A 19,681-nucleotide genomic window follows, 5' to 3' on the forward strand; every position below is an offset into this window, starting at 1 on the left:
TGAATCACTAAGACATCACCTCTCGGATGTCACAACAATGCCAAATTGCCATAAAAATCTGTCTACTTTCCTCTTTGGAGTTTATCTTGTTACAGATAATAAGAGTCTGTGGCCTGTGCCAGCCTGCAGACCACACTGTGAGCCCTGTGCTCTGGACCAGCAACTCTGTCCACTAGCGCTTCTAGAACAATGGAAATGTTCTATCACAACATGCACCTGAGATGTGGCTAGTGAGACTGCAGAAGTGAATTTCTGACTTTATTACATTTTAGTTAACCTAAATGTTTAATTAAGTAGCCACATGTGGCTGCCAGATTGGTCAGTGCAGATCTAGAGTAATTGCTGGGACACAGAGAAAACACCATGTAACTGCCAGACCGTCCACCCAGGCTGACTCCAGACTGAACATGGAGAAAGAAAAGGCAGGAATATTCTAAAACCCATCTTCCCTTTGATGTGAACATTTGGCCTCCCTGTGGTTAATAATGGGTCGCAAACATTCGCAGACATGGACACACACATACACACACACACACACACACACACACACACACACACACACACACACACACAAGTCCCTGAAACCATCTAAATGTTCGAGCAGATGGAGGAAGAAGGGCCACCCACAGAGTCGACAGGGCCAACCTCTCCCTCTTGGGAGGACAGAAGGCCTTCCTGACACAGGTGGAGGCTGGGGGCCACCCTTCCATCTGCCCCACGGAGCCCAGTTCTCCTAGGAGCAGCCGTGGGCCAGACGTACCTTTCCCAGCCTCTCGCACAGCTGGGCACACAGCTGGAACTCCTTGGCGTAGCTCAGACACTTAAGGGACAGCTTTGGCTCCTTGCACTCCAGATACGTCTTGGCCAGTTCCAAATATTCCACCTGCTTTTCCCTGGGAGGGGGAAATAGAACAGAGTTTCCATGGAATGTGATACCAGTAGATTGAACCTGCAGCTCTCTCTCAGAGCAAACCTGAAATGACCCCCGAGGCTCTTACTTGGGGCTGACTTTCTTGGATTTCATGTTCAGGGCAGTGCTGTGGGCCAGAGCCAGCTTCTCCTTTTCCAATGCACCTCCCTTTTGGAAACACTTGGCTGCAACCTGGAATAGACCATAGGTTTCTGTTTCCAGCAAGGTCGCAGAGGTGACACAGGAACAAGAGTTAAAGCACACATTCCATGTTTTCACAGACAAAGCACTGGGTCTCACCCTAGCCAAATCCGTGAGGGAGGGGCAGGAAGGTGCTGAAACACTAAAGAAAACAGCCTCAATTGGGACTGACACATACACATTGCTACATATAAAATAGATAACTAATAAGGACCTACTTATAGCACAGGGAACTCTACTCAGTACTCTGTAATGACCTATGTGGGAAAAGAATCTAAAAAAGAGTGGAGATATGTGTGTGTATAACTTACTATGCTGTGTGCCTGAAACTAACACAACACTGTACATCAATTATACTCCAATAAAAATTTTTAAAAAAGAAAAGAGAAAACAGCCCCAGAGGATAAAGCCTAATTGTGTTACCAGCTAACACTTTGGACTCAGAGCTTCCCTTTGGAAACACCTAGGAGCCATGGAAAAGGCACATCAGACATATTTTTACAGGTCACCGTAATAACACCGTCATCTGATCTTCAATAGTTGCGTGTGAGATGTTTCATCCTTCCCACTGTATTTGGTAGCAACCTCAGGTCAAAGACATGGAGAAACTGGCCCAAGGTTGCCCAGTGGCTTTTCTGAGCTCAACATAGGTCCCCTCTAGTTGGTAACAACCAAAGCTAGTGGGCAGTGTTGGTAGAGCAGCAGCAGTGCACCTATTATGGTAGAAACGGGGACAGAGGTGGTGTCCCAACACATCCCAGAAGATGACTGACCAGATCCTTGGCACACGCAGACCTGTATGTAGCAAATAGAAGATGGGCAGACAAGTGTCCCAGGGGAGTCAGCTTGCTCCCTGCTCCCCACCAGCAGAAAGTTGCTGACATCATGTCTCCAAGTACGGACTACAGGGTAGAAAGTTCATGTTCTGCCCAGCATGTAGAGATTAGGCCTCAGTGTGGGCAAGAGAAGGATTAAGTGGCACTTACTGATAACACAGGCAGGATGGCATCTCTCCCCCCGGGCTCTCTGTTCCAGCCTCCCCAGCCCCGTGGGCCTCCTTTCATTCCTGTGACACGCGAAATGCTCCTTTCTGCCACAGGGCCTTTGCACACATTCTTCCCGCTGAGTGAAATGCTCTTCCATCCCTCCTCTGCCTGCTTAATGTCATGTACCCTACAGGTCCCAGCTCAAGGCTCCCACTCAAAGTAGCCTTCTCTGGCCACACCGTCTAGGACAGGCGGTTCTGGAGGCAGCTTGTCACTCACATGTGACATCGGGAACCGCTGGCACTGTGCCCTTTTCTGTACACCCGTCCTGCCCACTGTCACATCCCCATGACCTAAACGCAATGCTGGGCCCACAGCTCCACAGGATATGCTGAATGAATGGATCTCAAGGGTTTCCACTTGTACGGTGGTTCTGAGACACTTACTGACATGCAGCCAAAAACAATAGACTTCCAGAGTCCCAAAGCCCTTTAGCGGAGTCAAAATAAAGTCAGGTGAGGGGGAGGCTTTTTGTAACATTCTCATCTGTGCTACTCCCCTCAAAAGATTTTAGATTCGAACATTCAGAAGGTATCTTTCAAGGAATAAAGAATTGGAAATCCACGGGCAATACATATAACACCAGCTGTGTTCTGAAGCGAGAAAGGGAAAGACTTTATAGGTTTCTAATTTCATACCCACATTGTCCTGCTCTATCCCCTCTCTGGAAAAAAAAAAAAAATCTTGGTTTTATAACAACAGCCAGGTGTTTAGTATTCCTTGCCAATTACAACAGGGATGGGCAGTGAATACAGTGCCGGGCTCAGTCAACTTCTGCAGCTGCATATTTACGGAAACACTATCCCGACACGACTAAACACACAACAGTGCAAACTGTTTTCTCCTCCCTTACACCTGATGGCAGGGGTGACCACAGGCCTTCACCCCTCTTTGTATCCATCCTAGCCCCCTTATGGAGCAACTCTGCAGCTTCCCCCATCGGGAGTGCAGCCTGTTCGCCATCCCTCCCGACAGAAGGATTCCTCAGCGGGCAGAGGCCAGGACCCTTCCTCTTCCTATGATCACATGCTGGCACTTGGCCAAAAGGAAGGCTTGTCATGACCGCATGGGGGTGGTGGGGAGCGGGACAGGGAGATCTCTGCATGGCGGGTGACCTGATGTCGCAGAAGGGGCAGCAGCACAAGTACCATGACCCCGACCCCCACCCCCGTCCTGGTGACAAATGCAGTGATGAGAAACCTGCTGGTAAGGCTTGACGAGGCCACAGGTCACCCAGACCTCTCTCTCCTTACCTTCCAGCACTGGTGTTTAGCATAGTAATCTCCTTGGGCGATCCACTCCGCAGGGGTTGAGGTTTTAACAAACATGCTATCGTCGAGGTCTAAAATGAAAGAGAAACGTGGGTTTGCTTCTCTGGGGATCCCTTCACTGAAACCTGTTGTTATGGGCTCTATTTTGTTCCCCTACACCCAAAATTTCAAGTGTTGAAGTCCTAACCCCCAGTCGCTTGGAATGTGACTGTATTTGGAGACAAGGGTCTTTAAAGAGGTGATTAAGGTCAAATGAGGTCATATGGGTGGGCCCTGATCCAATGTGACTGGCATCCTTATAAGAAGAGGAGATTAACACATACGAACAGACACGGGGGGCTCACACAGAGAAAAGGCCATCTACAGCCAAGGAGAGAGGCCTCAGAAGAAATCAAACCACTGACAGCTTTATTGATCTCAGACTTCTAGGCTCCAGAACTGAGACAATAATTTCTGTTGTGTAAGCCACCCAGTCTGTGGTATTTGCTATGGTGGCCTGAGCAAACAAACATACCTATGTTGTCTGTCTAGCGTTCATGTAAGGTAGAGTGTAGCTTACCAAGCCAGGTTGTGGTGGGTTTTGGGAGAAGGAGGTGGAGGTGAGAAAAGATGCTGTTTGATTTTTGAACTTTGGTCTGCCTTCCCTTCCTAAGGATACAAATTAGAAGACAGACAGCAATTTCCAGTTCCTCCTTGAAAATCCAAAGCCATGTAGCTCTTGGCAAACTCCCATGCCGGGGCCTCAGCAAGGGAAAAGGTGATAGGATGTGACAGTATTTCCAAATGTGCAGACTTTGCCCTCATCACAGCAAGCGATCTGACACATTCTGGTTGGTGGATGTGGACCACTGCCACCACCTGCTATTGGCCCCGTCTGTCAGCCTCAGCAGCTGGCAGTGACTGCACTGGCCCCCCTTGCCGAGGACCCCCGAGCACCGCCAGCGGTGGTGGGGGTGGGGGTGGAGGCGACACTCTCTGGGGATTCCGAGCCACACTTTCACAAAACACACAAAAGGCTGAATATCAGGACGACGTGGAAGTCAAATCTGAGCCGGAAAGGTCAGAGTCCCCTCAGCCAACAGATATCAACCAGAGGGGCCAGGCAGGCAGGCAGGCCAGCTTTGTTTAGGTGGTGCAGAAACACATGCCAAGGCTTCCCCGGTGGCGCAGTGGTTGAGAATCTGCCTGCCAACGCAGGGGACACAGGTTCGAGCCCTGGTCTGGGAAGAGCCCACATGCCGCGGAGCAACTGGGCCCGTGAGCCACAACTACTGAGCCTGCACGTCCGGAGCCTGTGCTCCGCAACAAGAGAGGGCGCAGTAGTGAGAGGCCCGCGCACCGCAATGAAGAGCGGCCCCCGCTTGCCACAACTGGAGAAAGCCCTCGCACAGAAACGAAGACCCAACACAGCCATAAATAAATAAATAAACAAAACAAAACAAAACAAAAAAAACACATGCCAATCCTTGCAGCCCCCCGCACGCACTGTGTGCAAAGCTGACTTTGCAGCATCTTGTTCTGGTGCTGTGTGCACTGTGAGTGTCCAGGTGACATCTTATTCCCACAGCAAAGCCCCACACAGTATCTCTGCACCTGGCCGGTGACCTCTACTGGTGCCGCGTTGAAGAGACCCCCAAATGCAAAGTCACCACACTCGTCCCCAGCTCCCCAGAACAGTGAGAACAGATGTCCTCAAAGACTTTACCACGTGCAACTCATAACTCACAATTAAGACGGGACTTTTCCTTGCATTCTTAATGCAAATAAGAGATAATATTAATTGCAATCCTTTTTCATTTTGAATTTTTAAATTAAAAAAAAATCGCCTATCTTGATCTCTTATAATGGGTTGCCAGAACATATTGTGAGAATAAAAGGACTCGGAGCTGCGGGGAGGAATAAGAACCACCACGGTAGGCCAATGCGCTCATTTTCCTTTCAGTAGAGGAAGTGGAGGCCCAGGGGGAGAAAGTGTTAGCTGAATTAAGTCCCATGGCTGCACAGGTGGAAAGTTCTATTGAGAAGCCAGGTTAACCCCAAGCCTTAGACTTTTCACATTATAGCACCACAGTCAGGTCCCAGGAATAGAGCTTCTAATCCTGGTCCCCAACTGAGCCATTGGCTGTAACCAGAAACAGTCTCCGTAAAACTGGCTGGAAAATGCTCAGGAAACCAACAAACCTCTCTGCAGCCACAGAGCTGTGGGCTTTCCCCCATCTTTGGAGAAATTCACCATGGCCTGGAGCAGCCAACTCAACAGCTAACCCCCAAGAAACAGAACAATTTTCTCCTTCACGAGGGCTGATTATTTATCTCCCAGTTATCCCATCAGGAGACCTTCATTCCATTTTTTAATTAGCTAGCCTTTGTAACTTATGAAAAACAATACATAATGATGTTGGTTTTTATTTTTTTAAACACTGCAAACAGCACAGAAATGGTGAAAAGTTAAAGAGGTCCACATCTAGTTAACAATCTCACACCCACCGGTCCCAGCACCAGAGGAGCCACTGCAGACACTTTCACCTTCATGGACACTTAAGTCATTTTTAGTTTCTTATCATTACAAACAGGGCTGTAACGAGCGCTCTCGTCCATGTTATCTTAGAGACTGTACAAAAGAGTATCTCTGGATAGATCCTTAGAAGTGGAATTACCGGGTCAAAAGGTAGGTGCATTTTTTATTTTGATAGATATTGCCAAACAGCTGTCCAAAAGTCCACAGTTAATTTGTATTCTCCCAGCAAAGCCTACTTTGTCTATCCTTTGCCCATGATCCTTACCTTTTAGGACAAATAAAAGTTCTTCCCTGAAGGAGTTAACCCTCCCACTCTCATTACAACTTCAGTCTCCCACACACTTTAGCAATAAATAGGAACACTCATGTCTCAGAAGAATGTGGAAAGAAAGTGTTTTCCAAAAACGATACACTTTACCCTCGGCCACAGGGCAGCTGAGAGTAACATGCTTTCTGTCCAACAGCCAGAATATTTTAATGAGCGCTTACCTTTATTTTCATCCATTTTCACGACTTCGACAAAATTCCTTTTCATGAAATATTTGAAAGCAGGAGCCCGCTTCTCTGGGTTTTCGTCAAAGATCCAGAGGTTGACCCGAGCCCGGGTGATGGCCGTGTAGAGCTGCTTCAGCTCCCCGTTCAGGAGCTAAAGACAAGATGAGGACAAAGGCATGAGCCTTCAGGCTACAATACGATGTATCTCACTTCAACGGGCTTATTCTGATTTTGGAGGAATATTCAAAAAGTAAGTTTTATGAAGTACAGCCCAGGCCTGAGCAGGACGCGGGGAGCCCACTGTGGCCGCAGCACAGGGAAGCGAACTCTAGCGCGGGGGGCAGTGTTAGTACAGGCCCACCCTTGAATCTGCTGTACTTGTCCACTTTGACATAATTATAGATCCCTAGGAGGTTACAAAGATACTGCAGAGAGGTCCCATGTACCTTTCACTCAGTTTACCCCAAAAGTCACATCCTACGCAATTACTGTAACTTATTTTTAAAATTTGGAGCAGTGGGAATTCCCTGGAAGTCCAGGGGTGAGGACTCCACACTTTCACTGGCAAGGGCCAGGGTTCAATCCCTGGTCGGGGAACTAAGATCCCACAAGCTGCACAGTGCGGCCAAAATTTAAAAAAATAATAAAAATTAAAAAAATGGAGCAGTCCCACGCTGCTACTGTGACTATTATCAGCACTATATTACTCCTGACCTACCCCATGACTGAGGACTCTGGGTATAAGGGGACTATGTCTTAGACTCAGGGAGGACCTCCTTGATTAAATCATGACATTTCAAAACAACAACGGATTTGTGGCTACCCAGAGGTCTGCACAGCTTGGCGATGATTTAACATCTATGTGCAGGGCCTTCCAGGTAGTTACAGAAATAACCGGATAACTGCTCTTCTGTTTATTTGTTTTCTACTATGTAGGAGACATAAAACCAGGACAGCAGTTTCTCCCAAAGCTTTTGGTTTTTGCTGGTTCGGTTTTCTGTGGTTTTGCCCTCACTCTCGAGGCCTCTGTCGGCCTTCGTCGGTCTAGAACTCCAGAGTTTTTCGGCTCTGGCCTACTTCTCGGTGATGTAGTGGGTCGCCCAGGGGAAGGGAGACAGGGTCCCTTCACAGACAAGGCTGGAAGACAATGGTCTCCACTGACTACAGTCACGGACTTCACTTCTGAGTTCCCCGTCAGCAATGTCAGAGTTTCTGAACAGAGCTCCAGAGGCGAACAGAAGGTGCCACCCTCCCCCTTCGCCCCCCCCACCCCCGCATCAAGCCTGGCTCTCTGCTGAGAAGAGGGGGTCGCCAGCACTGAGCCGACCACATTCCCTCTCCCACCCTCCACCCCCTAGTACTGACGGACAGGAAGACCCGCAGCACAGGCTCCGTCTTTAACCCAATCTTATCGGCCAAGCCCTGCTTATTGGCTCCCTGTCAGGCAAGCTCATGGACCCATGGCTCATACTCACCCTGTGCATTTCCGGATTCACCATGAGAGCCCTGCCCTGGGAGGAGCTGCATTTCTCTAGGGGCACCTCAATCAGCCAACGGCTTTCCTCTCTGGACTCAGAGGATGAAGGGGTAAATGAGGAAATGATCTTCCATTCCTTGTAAGCCTGAACAACAAAGACAAATGAAAGACCAGCAGAATATGCTTCTGCAGTGCACACTCAGCCTCCCTGGGCCTCACAGAGGACTGAGCCCCCTTTGCCTGGCACAGCGGCCAGGCCTTCAGCACCAGCTGTGAGAAGGTGGCCATCCTATGGCCTCAGAGTGGGGGTCGGGGCCCAGGTGGTGCAGGCAGGGATCAGGGCAGCTACCGAGAAGACCCCCAGACGCTCAGCTAAGACGGCCAAGAAGCAGGCACATGTGCTCACTTCTAGCACGAGTGTTTAGGGCCTGGAGGTTCCTGTTGTTGAAAGAATGTCCACAAGCAGAATGGAGGGAGAAAACCAGTATCCTCACCTCTTTTCACAATGTGTTTAAAAAATGCCACTTAGGGTCAGTCATTAAGACACATGTGATGCTTAGGGTGGTACCCATGGTGTCCATCCATGTTGTCACAAATGGCAAAATATCAACTCTATGGTGACAAATGGAAACTAAATTTTTTTTTTAAGTTTTATTTTTCCTTTTATTTTTCCTTCCTTCCTTCCTTCTTTCCTTCAATTTTTTGGCCATGCCACACAGCATGTGGGATCTTAGTTCCCTAAGTCCCAGAAACTAAATTTTTGGTGGTAAGCATGCTGTAGGCTATATAGAAGTAGAAATACAATCTTGTACACGAGCGACTTATATAATGTTATAAACCAGTGTTACCTCAATAAAAAATAAGTCTAAAAAATATAAATACAAAATAATTTGTGTTAAGCTTTGGGTTTCATATGACTAAGAGTCACAAATAACCAAGATAATAAAAATATAATTACTGCTGTTACATGTGGATAGTTTAGCCACGTTTAAATGAGTAATAAAGATGTAATAATTCATAAATTATTTTTACATCTATTCTATAAAATAGAGTCTTGCCCTTATGTCAGCAAAATTACTAGTTGTGTTATAACCGAATTTTCACATAATTTGTGTTATATTAAATGCCCAGGATTAAGAGATGTAACTGCATTCAAAGTGTAAATAATTTGAAACATTTTCACGGAAAATATAAATGCTAGGAAATGTAAGAATAAAAAATTAAAATTATTTTCTTATGATATAAAAAAAAGACATGTGACAAAATTTCCTAACCAAGTGATCCAATCAAGGACGGAGCTCGGGAATTCCTTGGCACTCCAGTGGTTAGGACTCTGCACTTCCACTGCAGAGGGCCCAGGTTCAATCCCTGGTTGAGGAACTAAGATTCTGCAAGCCACAAGGCCCCCACGTCCCCCCAAAAAAAGGATGGAGTGAAATTCAGGAGCCGTGGGGTCGGCTGTGCAAGGTGGACTCTGAGGTCAGATGGAACAAATTAAATCCCAGTTTGTCCACTTATTATGTGACCTTGAACAAATGCCTCTTCTAGGTCTCATTTTCCTGTTCTGTAAAATGTGGATGACAGAACTAACCACATTTGTTGGAAAGATAAAAGGAGATGATCAATGTCAAGTGTCTCTACAATGCTTGATAAAGAGTTGACATTTTAGCCATTTTCCCCTTTACCCAAATCAAACCACAAAACCACGGTTGACTTGTAGATCAGGGTCTGTAAATTTTTCTGCTAAAGGGTCAGATGATAAGTATTTTTGGCTTTGTGGGCTATATGGTCTCTATTGCAGCTACTCTACTCTGCTACTGTAGAGCAAAAGCAGCTCTAGTCAACAGTAAATGAATGGGCAAGTGTGATGCAATGAAACGTTATCTTTTGACACTAAAATTGAATTTAATACTAAATTTTCGCATGCCACAGGATATGGTTTTCCTTTTGATTTTTTTAACCATTTAAAAATGTAAAAACCATTCTTAGCTCACAGGCAGTGAGCTGGGTTTAGCCCCCAGGCCATAGTTTACAGACCCTGGGGAGGCAAACGTGACCAGATTATACACAGTATCTACAGTGAAGAATTCCCATGACGTTTCAGATTTCATACTTTATTGTGTGTCTTGAGGGAGTAGGTAGTCAATTCTCCTATCCTTCAGTTTTTTTATAAAATGGTGCTACTTGCCACCTATGTATCTTTTCAAGGATGATGGAAAGGTGGAGTGGATACAGTTCATTACCTCCCTTCAGTTCCTCTATAATGTAAGCTCTATAAACATTAGGTTAGGGACTTCCCTGGTGGCTCAGTGGTTAAGAATCTGCCTGCCAATGCAGGGGGCATGGGTTCGAGCCCTGGTCCGGGAAGATCCCACATGCTGCAGAGCAACTAAGCCCATGCGCCACAACTACTGAGCCTGTGCTCTAGAGCCAGTGAGCCGCAACTACTGAGCCCACATGCCACAACTACTGAAGCCCGCACGCCTAGAGCCTGGGCTCCGCAACAAAGACAAGCCACAGCAGTGAGAAGCCCATGCACCACAATGAAGAGTAGCAACCGCTCTCCACAACTAGAGAAAGGCCGCATGCAGCAACGAAGACCCAAACGCAGCCAAAAATAAATAATAAAATAAAATAAATTAATTATAAAAAAACACATTAGGTTAAATGCTTTAAATACTATCTATTAAATAAGAGTGGTTATGCTACTAACCAATTAGGGAATTAATCACCAGGTTATGAGAAGAGATGTGAGTCATGTAATCAATTTTAGTAGTTGAAAGTTAAAAAAAAAAAAATCCTCAGGACACATCTGTGACTATCTTTTCATCTTCGTAAAGCTGTTTACCCGACTTAATTGTTTGCCAAAGAAAGCAGGCAAGAGACACGCATGCTAACATCTGAGGAGGTCCGGCAGACAGCGGGAGGTGCAGGCTGCCTGAACTTGGAAGGCCAGTGAAGCACCTCTATCTTTTTTTTGTTTTTTGCGGCACACGGGCCTCTCACTGTTGTGTCCTCTCCCGTTGCGGAGCACAGGCTCCAGACGCACAGGCTCAGTGGCCACAGCTCACGGGCCCAGCCGCTCCGTGGCATGTGGGATCTTCCCGGACCGGGGCACGAACCCGTGTCCCCTGCATCGGCAGGCTGACTCTCAACCACTGCGCCACGAGGGAAGCCCAAAGCACCTGTATCTTAAAACTGCTCGAAGGAGACGCAGAAGCTGCTCGTATGGCACATGACTAACCTGTTTCCATGAATAAAACACATTTCACTCTCAAGACAGAGCCTCCTAGGAGCGAGCACGTGTGTTTACGGCAAGAATACAGGCCTGCAGCACTCCCGGCAATAAAAGGAAGAAGCATCTAGAAGTCTTCTAGCTTCTTCTCTGGGGATTAATAATTATGAAGGAAAAGGATTTAGACTCTACCAGCAAGGCTTCTTTTGTGGGGCCTGTTCTCTAGGTTAGTTCAGCAGCTCTTAAAAATTGTGGTTTTGAAAGCCTCTCCTGTCCTGGTCACATATGAGTGTGAAGGAAGGGACTCCCCACTGGGGCAGAGTGTCAATGGCAAGCACCCCTCCAAGTCCCCACAGGAGGAGAGTTTGGAGGTGACCAGAGAATGACTTCCCCTCCCCCAAATGAGGCAAAATCCTACAAGAGAAGGCCTTGACATAACCATTCCTTGGTTCCTTTCTCATCTCAGAAGATGACCCCAGTGTCCATGTGGTTGAACAGGTAACAGTGAATCCTCTGAAGAGAAAAATCACAAGCCAGGGCAATAAGAAGCCCCCTACACACACACACACACACACACACACACACACACACACACACACAGCACCTTCCAGACACATAAACGGGGGTGGAAGAGGAGGCCAGGGATGGAGAGAGGAGTCCTCCACAGTCTCCCATGTCAAACAGCAAGTACTGTTCAGCAGCCTTCACCCATCACCCCCAAAAGAAGCCCCACGTGAGCAGCCAGACCACAGACGCATGGGGACTTCTGTGACCTCTGTTTTTCCTCTCCTTTGATTGTAGCATCTCCTCTCATTTGCTGACTGGTGCCTTTTGGTCCTGTGGTTGGGAATGATAAACTGAGGGTGTGCTTTGTGCTGGGGAATGCACGATTCCATTCCCTGGTAATTGGGAAGCATCACATCAGAAGTCTTTTTAGAATTCTCATTCTGTGTATAGGATGAAGTGGATGTTACCACAAGACTTAATTTGTGATTGTTTTAATTTCATGCAACTCACTGATCCATTGGTGGGAGCTTAGGGTCAAGGGATCCAGGATTGTGCCATTCCAGGGTCAGGGTGAAAGATAATTAAGTAGATTTTTCTTTCACAAACAGAGATGACCACAAGTTACCAATCCATAAGTCCAGAGCTCCTGGAGCTTCTTACTAGCACAAGCATACAACTGGCACTTAATAAAGGACACGAACAACAAAGTCTTACCCTTTCCTCTTTTAGGAGCGCCTCGGTCCAACCATGACCAATGGATGTATTATGAGAAAAAAAAAGTTAGTCCTCGGAGATTAAAAATGGTTCCAGGATTAATGAGAGTGCATCTGATTTTATCAGAAAAGTCAATAGAAAAGGAGTGCACTTAAGGTATGGTAATGATATATTCATTACGGAAGGTTCTGGAAGCCGATTTGCATGCAGGGTATTAAAAGGAAGGGAGTACAGTGGAAAGATCTTGAGATTTGAAATTCAAAGCATCTGAGTTCATCTCTGAGCTCTGCCACCTACATTACGACTACAGGCAACTTATGTAACTTCCATGACCCTCAGCCTTATGAGTAGAATGAGGGTAATAAAAATACACACAACGTCAGAGGGCTGGTGGAGGATAAATTGAGACAATGCCTTCAAAAAGCACTTTATAAACTGTAAAACATCCATAGCAATATTAGTCATAGGTATTATCGAGGCAAATGTGACATTTAAAAAAAGACCAGAAAAAACCAAAACAGAAACAAAGGACTCCATTTAAAGGGTCAGTTCTGGAGCAGATTTTAAGGAGTCAAAGCTAACAGTGCTCGTGACTTGGGTATGAAAACAGCCCCTTCAAGCATGCACTGTGTGCAGCGGGGAGTCTGCAATGGGGACCAGGGTACAGCCAGCTATGTCCCCAAAGGAGACCCCACAGCATGGTCAGCAGCCAACCTGAGCCTCCACCGAAGACGGTGGTGAAGAGAAGGCAGTAGCTATGAAACTGAGGACAATGGCCTTGAGCTGGCGGCTCTACCTATAACGTACTGAGGTTGGGAAGAAAAGCCATCACAAGGACTCAGGAGCCAAGTCAAAACAATCGGCTGGCACAGAGGTCACTGGGGGTCAGTCCGGGGACTCTTTTGCTGCCATTGTGGGCAAGGGTGGCAAGCAGTGGTGGCAAAGCCATGCCCGGAGGGAGCTCAGGCAGGATGGCTGTTCTCGTCCCCTGCATTACCTGATCCTGTGGGCAGGAACCAAGGCTCACGTGTCTTCCCGCAGTTGTCTCCCTATGAATGACCTTGCCCGGTTCTGTCCTCATAGGGTGGACATTGCTAACCTTGCCTTCATTTGTAAGGCTCTCCTTAGACCTTGCTCCAACTTGAGGATCCTTGGGAGTCAAGGTTAACAGTAGCTAGTGAAAACCGGAAGCTGGCGCTTGGGTACCAGGCATTCAGAAAAGGTGAATACAAGAAAACAGGGAAGGGCAAGGCACGGGGAGAGCCATCCCACAACACACTATGAAACAACCCACAGACATTGTCGAAAGCCGCATCCAAACACACAAAACCCCATGCCAAATGGATGATGCTCCAAAAGAGAAACGGTCACCTGTGACCAACTCTCATCTACTCAGCTCCAAAATTCTCTTTCCTGGAGTGGAAGTGGAGCTCATACACACACATGCGCTGTGAGAAAAAGAATTCAGTATGACATACCTCAGAATCAGTGAAAAAGTTGTAAAGGAGGACGTCATCAAATTCTAGGCCTTTGGCTTCGTAAACTGTTAGCACAAGCGCTAATCCCAGCTCTTCTGGAATTTTCTCCTTTGCCATTTCATTGGCTACAAGGATTACCTAGGAAACAAAGGGGGATAGAAGAGAAAAAACTTCACATTGTACAAAGAGAAATCTAGTAAAGCTGAGACTATTTCTGTGGGAGGCGAGTAATGTCTTTGATGAGGAACGGCCATCGTGGTGGGAATATTAATAACACTTCGGCACTCACCCATCTCTGAAACCTCCTCGTTCTGGGACAGGGGCTACTGAATTCTACGTTGTGGAAGAACTCAGCTTCTCAAACCTTTTTTCAACTGCAAACTGCCTTTTATTTTAAAACATACAATCTCAAGAAACTCACCTGGTGGGCTCCAAATTCAATGGGCTGGGTTTTTCTTTTGTTGCCTCGAAGCAATATTGCCAAGTCACTTACACTACAGGACTCCAGGACAATTGGTCTGGGACCATCAAAGAGGCCAGAATCCCTTGGAAGGCGATCAAAAGATTCCGGGAAATAGAACTGAAGTAAATCTACCACTCCAGATGCCAGATTGAGGATTCCTGGGATAAAAAAAGTCAGATACTGTACAACACGCCAACATGGCTGGGGTTTTTGGTTTGTTTTGTTTTGTTTTTTTTTGGCCACGCCGCACAGCTCGCGGGATCTCAGGTCCCTGACCAGGGACTGAACCCAGGCCATGGCAATGAAAGCCTGGAATCCTAACCAACTAGGCCGCCAGGGAACTCTCGTGCATTTTGTTTTCTTATTTTGGTTTTGCTTTTCTCCTGAGAAGCAGTATCAGTCCTGAGAGTACATACAATTGCAGCCAATTTCCAGATCCTGTTAGATTATCACTTTGGCTCCAAGCTGTATTACTCCGGGTACCGCGGACAAAGGCAGAGATGTGTTTGCTGTCCTAAGAAAGTTTTGTAAATCTCATTCCTGGACTATATTCATGTGAGAGAAAATGACCTCATGAAGAAGAGTCAAGGCAGAAATGTAACTAGACACTTAGAGCTGTTAGAATGCTAATACAGGGGCTAATATACAGTTAAAAAACAAGAACTATCCTGTCCCCTGTTGTTGGTACTTAGAGCACTGGAGACAACATTACATGGTAAGAGCTGGACGTTAGGTGGGGCAGCAACCTCGGCTTCCATTGCCCTCTTCCACCAGGTTTATACCCAGCAAAGAGAGGAGTATACTAAATAACTGTCAGAGCTGGATAAAGGATTTTCCAAAGAGCTTTCTCCTTGGGTCCCATTTTTGTCTAAGCGCTGAAGTAACACTGACAGTGATGTCGATTAAACAAGAGGCACCTTCATAAAGATTAACCTGTTTAATTCTCACAACAGCCCGGTGAGACAGACCAGACAACCCCACTTTTGCAAACAGGGACTCCAAGGTCTGAGAAGTTAGTAAACACCTCCAAAAGAAGCTGGACTGAATACGGATCATCCTGGGTCTCCCACTATTCTTAGGGGCCATGTGCCCTTTGCCCAACACCAGCTAGAATTCTATGAAATGGGCATATGTGTACCCATTGCTATTACCAAATAGTAAAGGAAAATTTTCCTATCCAATGCTATTATTATTAACACTATGCAATATAAAGAAATCAAGAATACAAAGTGGAAACTGTTGAATTTAAGCAGATCAGCTGCAACTGTGGTTCAGAGATGTACACTAATGAGAGGATCAGAAAAAAGCACGCAAGTGTTCATTTCAGTGAAAAACTGGAATCCACTTAAATGCCCTTCTAGGGAACTAGATAAAATTTTTTATACAAACATGTTCAAAGAATAAAAGATGGTTCAGCTATAAAAAGCCATGAAGTACTGATACACGCTACAATATGGAAGAACCTTGAAAACACTGTGCTAAATGAAAGAAGGCAGACATAAAAGGTCACATATTTTGTGATTCCATTTATATGAAATGTCCAGAATAGGCAAATCCACAGACACAGAAAGTAGATTGGTAGTTCACAGGGGTGAGGAGGGGATAAGGGTGACTGCTAATGGTTATGGGGTTTCTTTTTGGGGGTGATAAAAATGTTCTGGAATTAGATAGTGGTAATGGTTGCACAACCTTATGAATATATTAAAAATCCACTAAACTGCACCTTTTAAACAGGTGAATGTTATGCTATGTGAATCTCAATTTAAAAAAGAATAAAAGATGGGGGAATTATTCACTAAATATTCACTGAATTATGATTGATTAAACAATGTTCATCAATCATAACATTGATTATGTAAATACACATCATCAATCAATAAATGGGTGTGATAAATGCATATTTGTATATGGCCAGTAAAGAGATCAGAAGGAAATGAAACAAAATGTGAGTAGTGAGTAGCCTTATAGGGGGCTTGAATTTTTTTTTTTTAACGTTTTGTGTTTTCTAAAGTCTCTCAAATCTAATACATATTATTGGGGCTTTTTCTGGTTATATACACAGAAACATTTACGCACAGTCTTCCTTTTATCCTGACAGGAAGTGGAAAATGGAGTTTATGTAGTGATCATCTGGGTGGGTTGCCTACTACATAAAAAAAAAAACAAAAAAACAACTGCTCACAGGACAATTCCCTTTGCCATACTCTATCTTGCTGATCATAAAGGCTGCTGCCCCAGACCAGTGGTGCTGAACCCATGTACACCATCAGAATAAGGGGCTCATTCAACTACTCATGCCAGGTCCCCTCTACAGAGTCCGACAACAAAAAAGGGGGTGCCGTCTGGAGCTACCCCCTGGGGGCAGAGAAATGGGAACGTCTTGGTCACCAAGCCCCCACACAGTGTCAGGTAGGGGAGGAGCTCAATATATGTTTCCTGAATGGATAAAATCTCGTATTTCGAGCATAAACTTCTTTGTGCCAGTTTTTCCTGCACAGCACATGTAGAAAGACATGGAAGAGCAAGAAGCCGAGCTGCTCAGACCCAGGCAGACCCTGTAATTGATGGGCAGCATCAGGAAGACTGTGAGAGTCCTGGAAAGCTGGGCTGAGCTGTGTGGTGTATGCTACACTCTGGGAGGCCACCTGGCTTCTAATTGTTTTCTGAATGCTTGGCTAAACAAATCAGAATGTTAATCTACTTTTACACTGTAAGGGTGTTAAGAGTACCAATGTGTGTGTGTATGTGTATGTACGTGTGTGTGGTCTGTGTGTGTTTTCTCTTTTCACCAAACCATAGCCTACCTGAAATGCATCCAGAAAAAGAGAATCTATCAAAAAACCTACAATAAGCACCAGACTTAAATGGTGAAATGTTAAAAAAATATTCACATTAACTTCAGGAATAACATACAGATGCCTGTTACTGTTTCTGTTTAAGGTCCTAACCAATAAAATATGATACAAAAAAGAAATGACAAGTATAGAAGAGAAGATCAAACCTGCCCTTACCTGCATAAAAATGTCAAAATGGTAAATGTAGTAAGAGTGTTCAGCAAGATTGTGAGATACCAGATCAATGCACAAGAACCAACAGCATCCCTCTATACCAGCAAGACATGGCTAGAAAATTTAAAAAGAGAAAAAAGGTGCAGCCATGATAGTAACCAAAAGTATAAGGTTTCTGGGACAAATCTAAGAGCTGTGTAAAATGTCTGGGGAAAATTATAAAATATTATTGAAGGCAGTAAAAAAAAATCTGAACAGAGAAATATGCCAAGGTCATGGTTCAGAAATCCCTACAATGTAAAGATGTGAATTCTTCCCAAAGAGTGAGAACTTCAATTCCAATCAAAATTACAAAGAGTCACTGGAGACATTTGATAATACAGTAAATAAAGACAGTGTGATAACAGTACAAAAACAGACAAATTAGACAAATCAAAAAAAATAGTGAGCCCAGAAACAGACTCACAGATATTTGAAAAGGAAGAATTGCAAATGGCATCAGCACAACTGTTTATCCCTATGGAAAAAAGGAAAATTAGATCACAGAAGCATGATTTCAATAAAGACAATGTCACACCACACATACATTTTAAATTGAATTAAATTTACCTAAATTTTGACACCTACCTAAATATAAGGAGCACAATTTAAAACCATTAAAAGACTACATAGGAGGTTACCTTAACCCCAGGTCAGAAGGATTTAAGTAAGACAATCATCAGACCACCGATGACCAGTTTCAAGATGACTGTCAGAGCTGACTGTGCTGTTTCTGCATGTAGCCTCCTCCCTCCCTCTATAAAAGCTCTTGACCACTGATTGGCAGGGTGGGGGGAAGGGGAGTTGGCCTTGGGACGTGAATCTGACACCCCAGCCCTGGGTTGCTGGTCTCTGAAATAAAGCAAAATTTCCTTTCCACCAACCTTGACTCTCTATTGGCTTTTGAGCAGCAGCGAGCACCTGGACCCACTTGCGGGAAGTTTTTGACACCCAACGTGAGGCTGCGCTCTCGCGATATCTGGCTTCCAGGGTTTTCTTGGGAAGAGCTGCCGCCATGAAGAAGCACTGGGATGGCTGTGAGGAGCCCATTGCTCGTGGCTTACTGGATTCGGGAGGGGGATTTGGGGGGACGTTCCTAGCAGCTGCCCTAACCATTTGTTTCGGAGATCCTCCCTGTTTCTTCCTTGCTCGGCACTGGCTGCCAACGATATGCTTTTCCTTGGTGCAACGGAAACATGCATCTGGACGAGCTGACGAACTCCAAGCCTGAGTAAGGGCACTGGTGAGCACAAGGCAAATTTTCTTTTGAGCATGAGGTGCTATCTGGGCATCTTGCCAGTTGGTTCTGACGTGTTTCTGACGTTGAGGACCATTTGTGTCGGGAAGTGTTTGTCTGGGACTCCGTATCGGTCATCCTCTCAGTGCATTTGTGACAGTTCTGTCTTCTGGTGTGTGAGTGTGTATTCCATTTGTGTGATTGGTATTCTTGTTGCTTTTTGTAAAATGGGAAATTCTGGTTCAATTCATTAAGAAAAATTTTGGCTATGAACCTATGACTAAGAAAAAGACGATTTTCTTTTTAACACTGTGGGCCAACAGTATTCTTCAGACTCCAGAGAAAACTGGTTAAGATGAAACTCTTCTGACACTCTAAACTGGTTCTTTTTTGCATATGCAGTTAGAGAAAGCTAGCTTGATAAAATACTGTTTTCAGAATTCTGACCCTGAGAGCACAAAAATATGCCTAGGAGAAAGCTTGAAATTAACGCTTATCATGTCCTTGAAATACAAACACAGCCCACTTTGCCTGAGACTTCAGCCTTGGGTTAATTAGCAGAACTACAAAAGATGTTTGGGTTCCTTAAACAGCATCTTGTACCACATTAAAGAGAAATTGTGCTATGAGAAAAATATATGTTTTTAGAGGTTATGTTCTTAAGCTTGCCAATCAGAAAATGCTGATATAGGGCTTCCCTGGTGGCGCAGTGGTTGAGAGTCCGCCTGCCGATGCAGGGGACACGGGTTTGTGCCCCGGTCCGGGAAGATCCCACATGCCGCGGAGCAGCTGGGCCCGTGAGCCTGCGCGTCCAGAGCCTGTGCTCCGCAACGGGAGAGACCACAACAGTGAGAGGCCCGCGTACCACAAAAAAAAAAAAAAAGAAAAAGAAAATGCTGATATAAACAAACAGCTCAATTACTTGTTTCTTGGTTTTGTTAAGGTCTTTTAAGTTAAAAACTGTAATATGTAAAAATGATAAGGGAAGCATTTCAGTGTGTAAAGCAAGTAGGATATGCGTTGTCAGCAAGAGAAGTATAAAAAAACGAAAACATTTTTGTTGAGGGATAAAGGAAGAATAA

At 45.4% G+C, this 19,681-nt stretch overlaps 1 protein-coding gene across 2 annotated transcripts in view; it reads right to left on the reverse strand.

Annotated features, from left to right (window-relative positions):
• TRANK1 (tetratricopeptide repeat and ankyrin repeat containing 1) overlaps positions 1-19,681 on the reverse strand; it is a 65,683-nt gene that overhangs the window by 15,636 nt on the left and 30,366 nt on the right. For both annotated transcript variants that reach the window (XM_032647450.1, XM_032647449.1), the window contains 7 exons: positions 14,274-14,473; positions 13,853-13,990; positions 7,917-8,063; positions 6,436-6,592; positions 3,411-3,499; positions 999-1,102; positions 761-893 (listed from right to left, as the gene is read on the reverse strand). In XM_032647450.1, the coding sequence (XP_032503341.1) occupies positions 761-893; positions 999-1,102; positions 3,411-3,499; positions 6,436-6,592; positions 7,917-8,063; positions 13,853-13,990; positions 14,274-14,473 (968 nt within the window). The remainder of the gene's footprint in view (positions 1-760; positions 894-998; positions 1,103-3,410; positions 3,500-6,435; positions 6,593-7,916; positions 8,064-13,852; positions 13,991-14,273; positions 14,474-19,681) is intronic.

Source organism: Phocoena sinus, chromosome 11 (genome assembly GCF_008692025.1).
Source record: "Phocoena sinus isolate mPhoSin1 chromosome 11, mPhoSin1.pri, whole genome shotgun sequence".
Taxonomy (NCBI): domain Eukaryota; kingdom Metazoa; phylum Chordata; class Mammalia; order Artiodactyla; family Phocoenidae; genus Phocoena; species Phocoena sinus.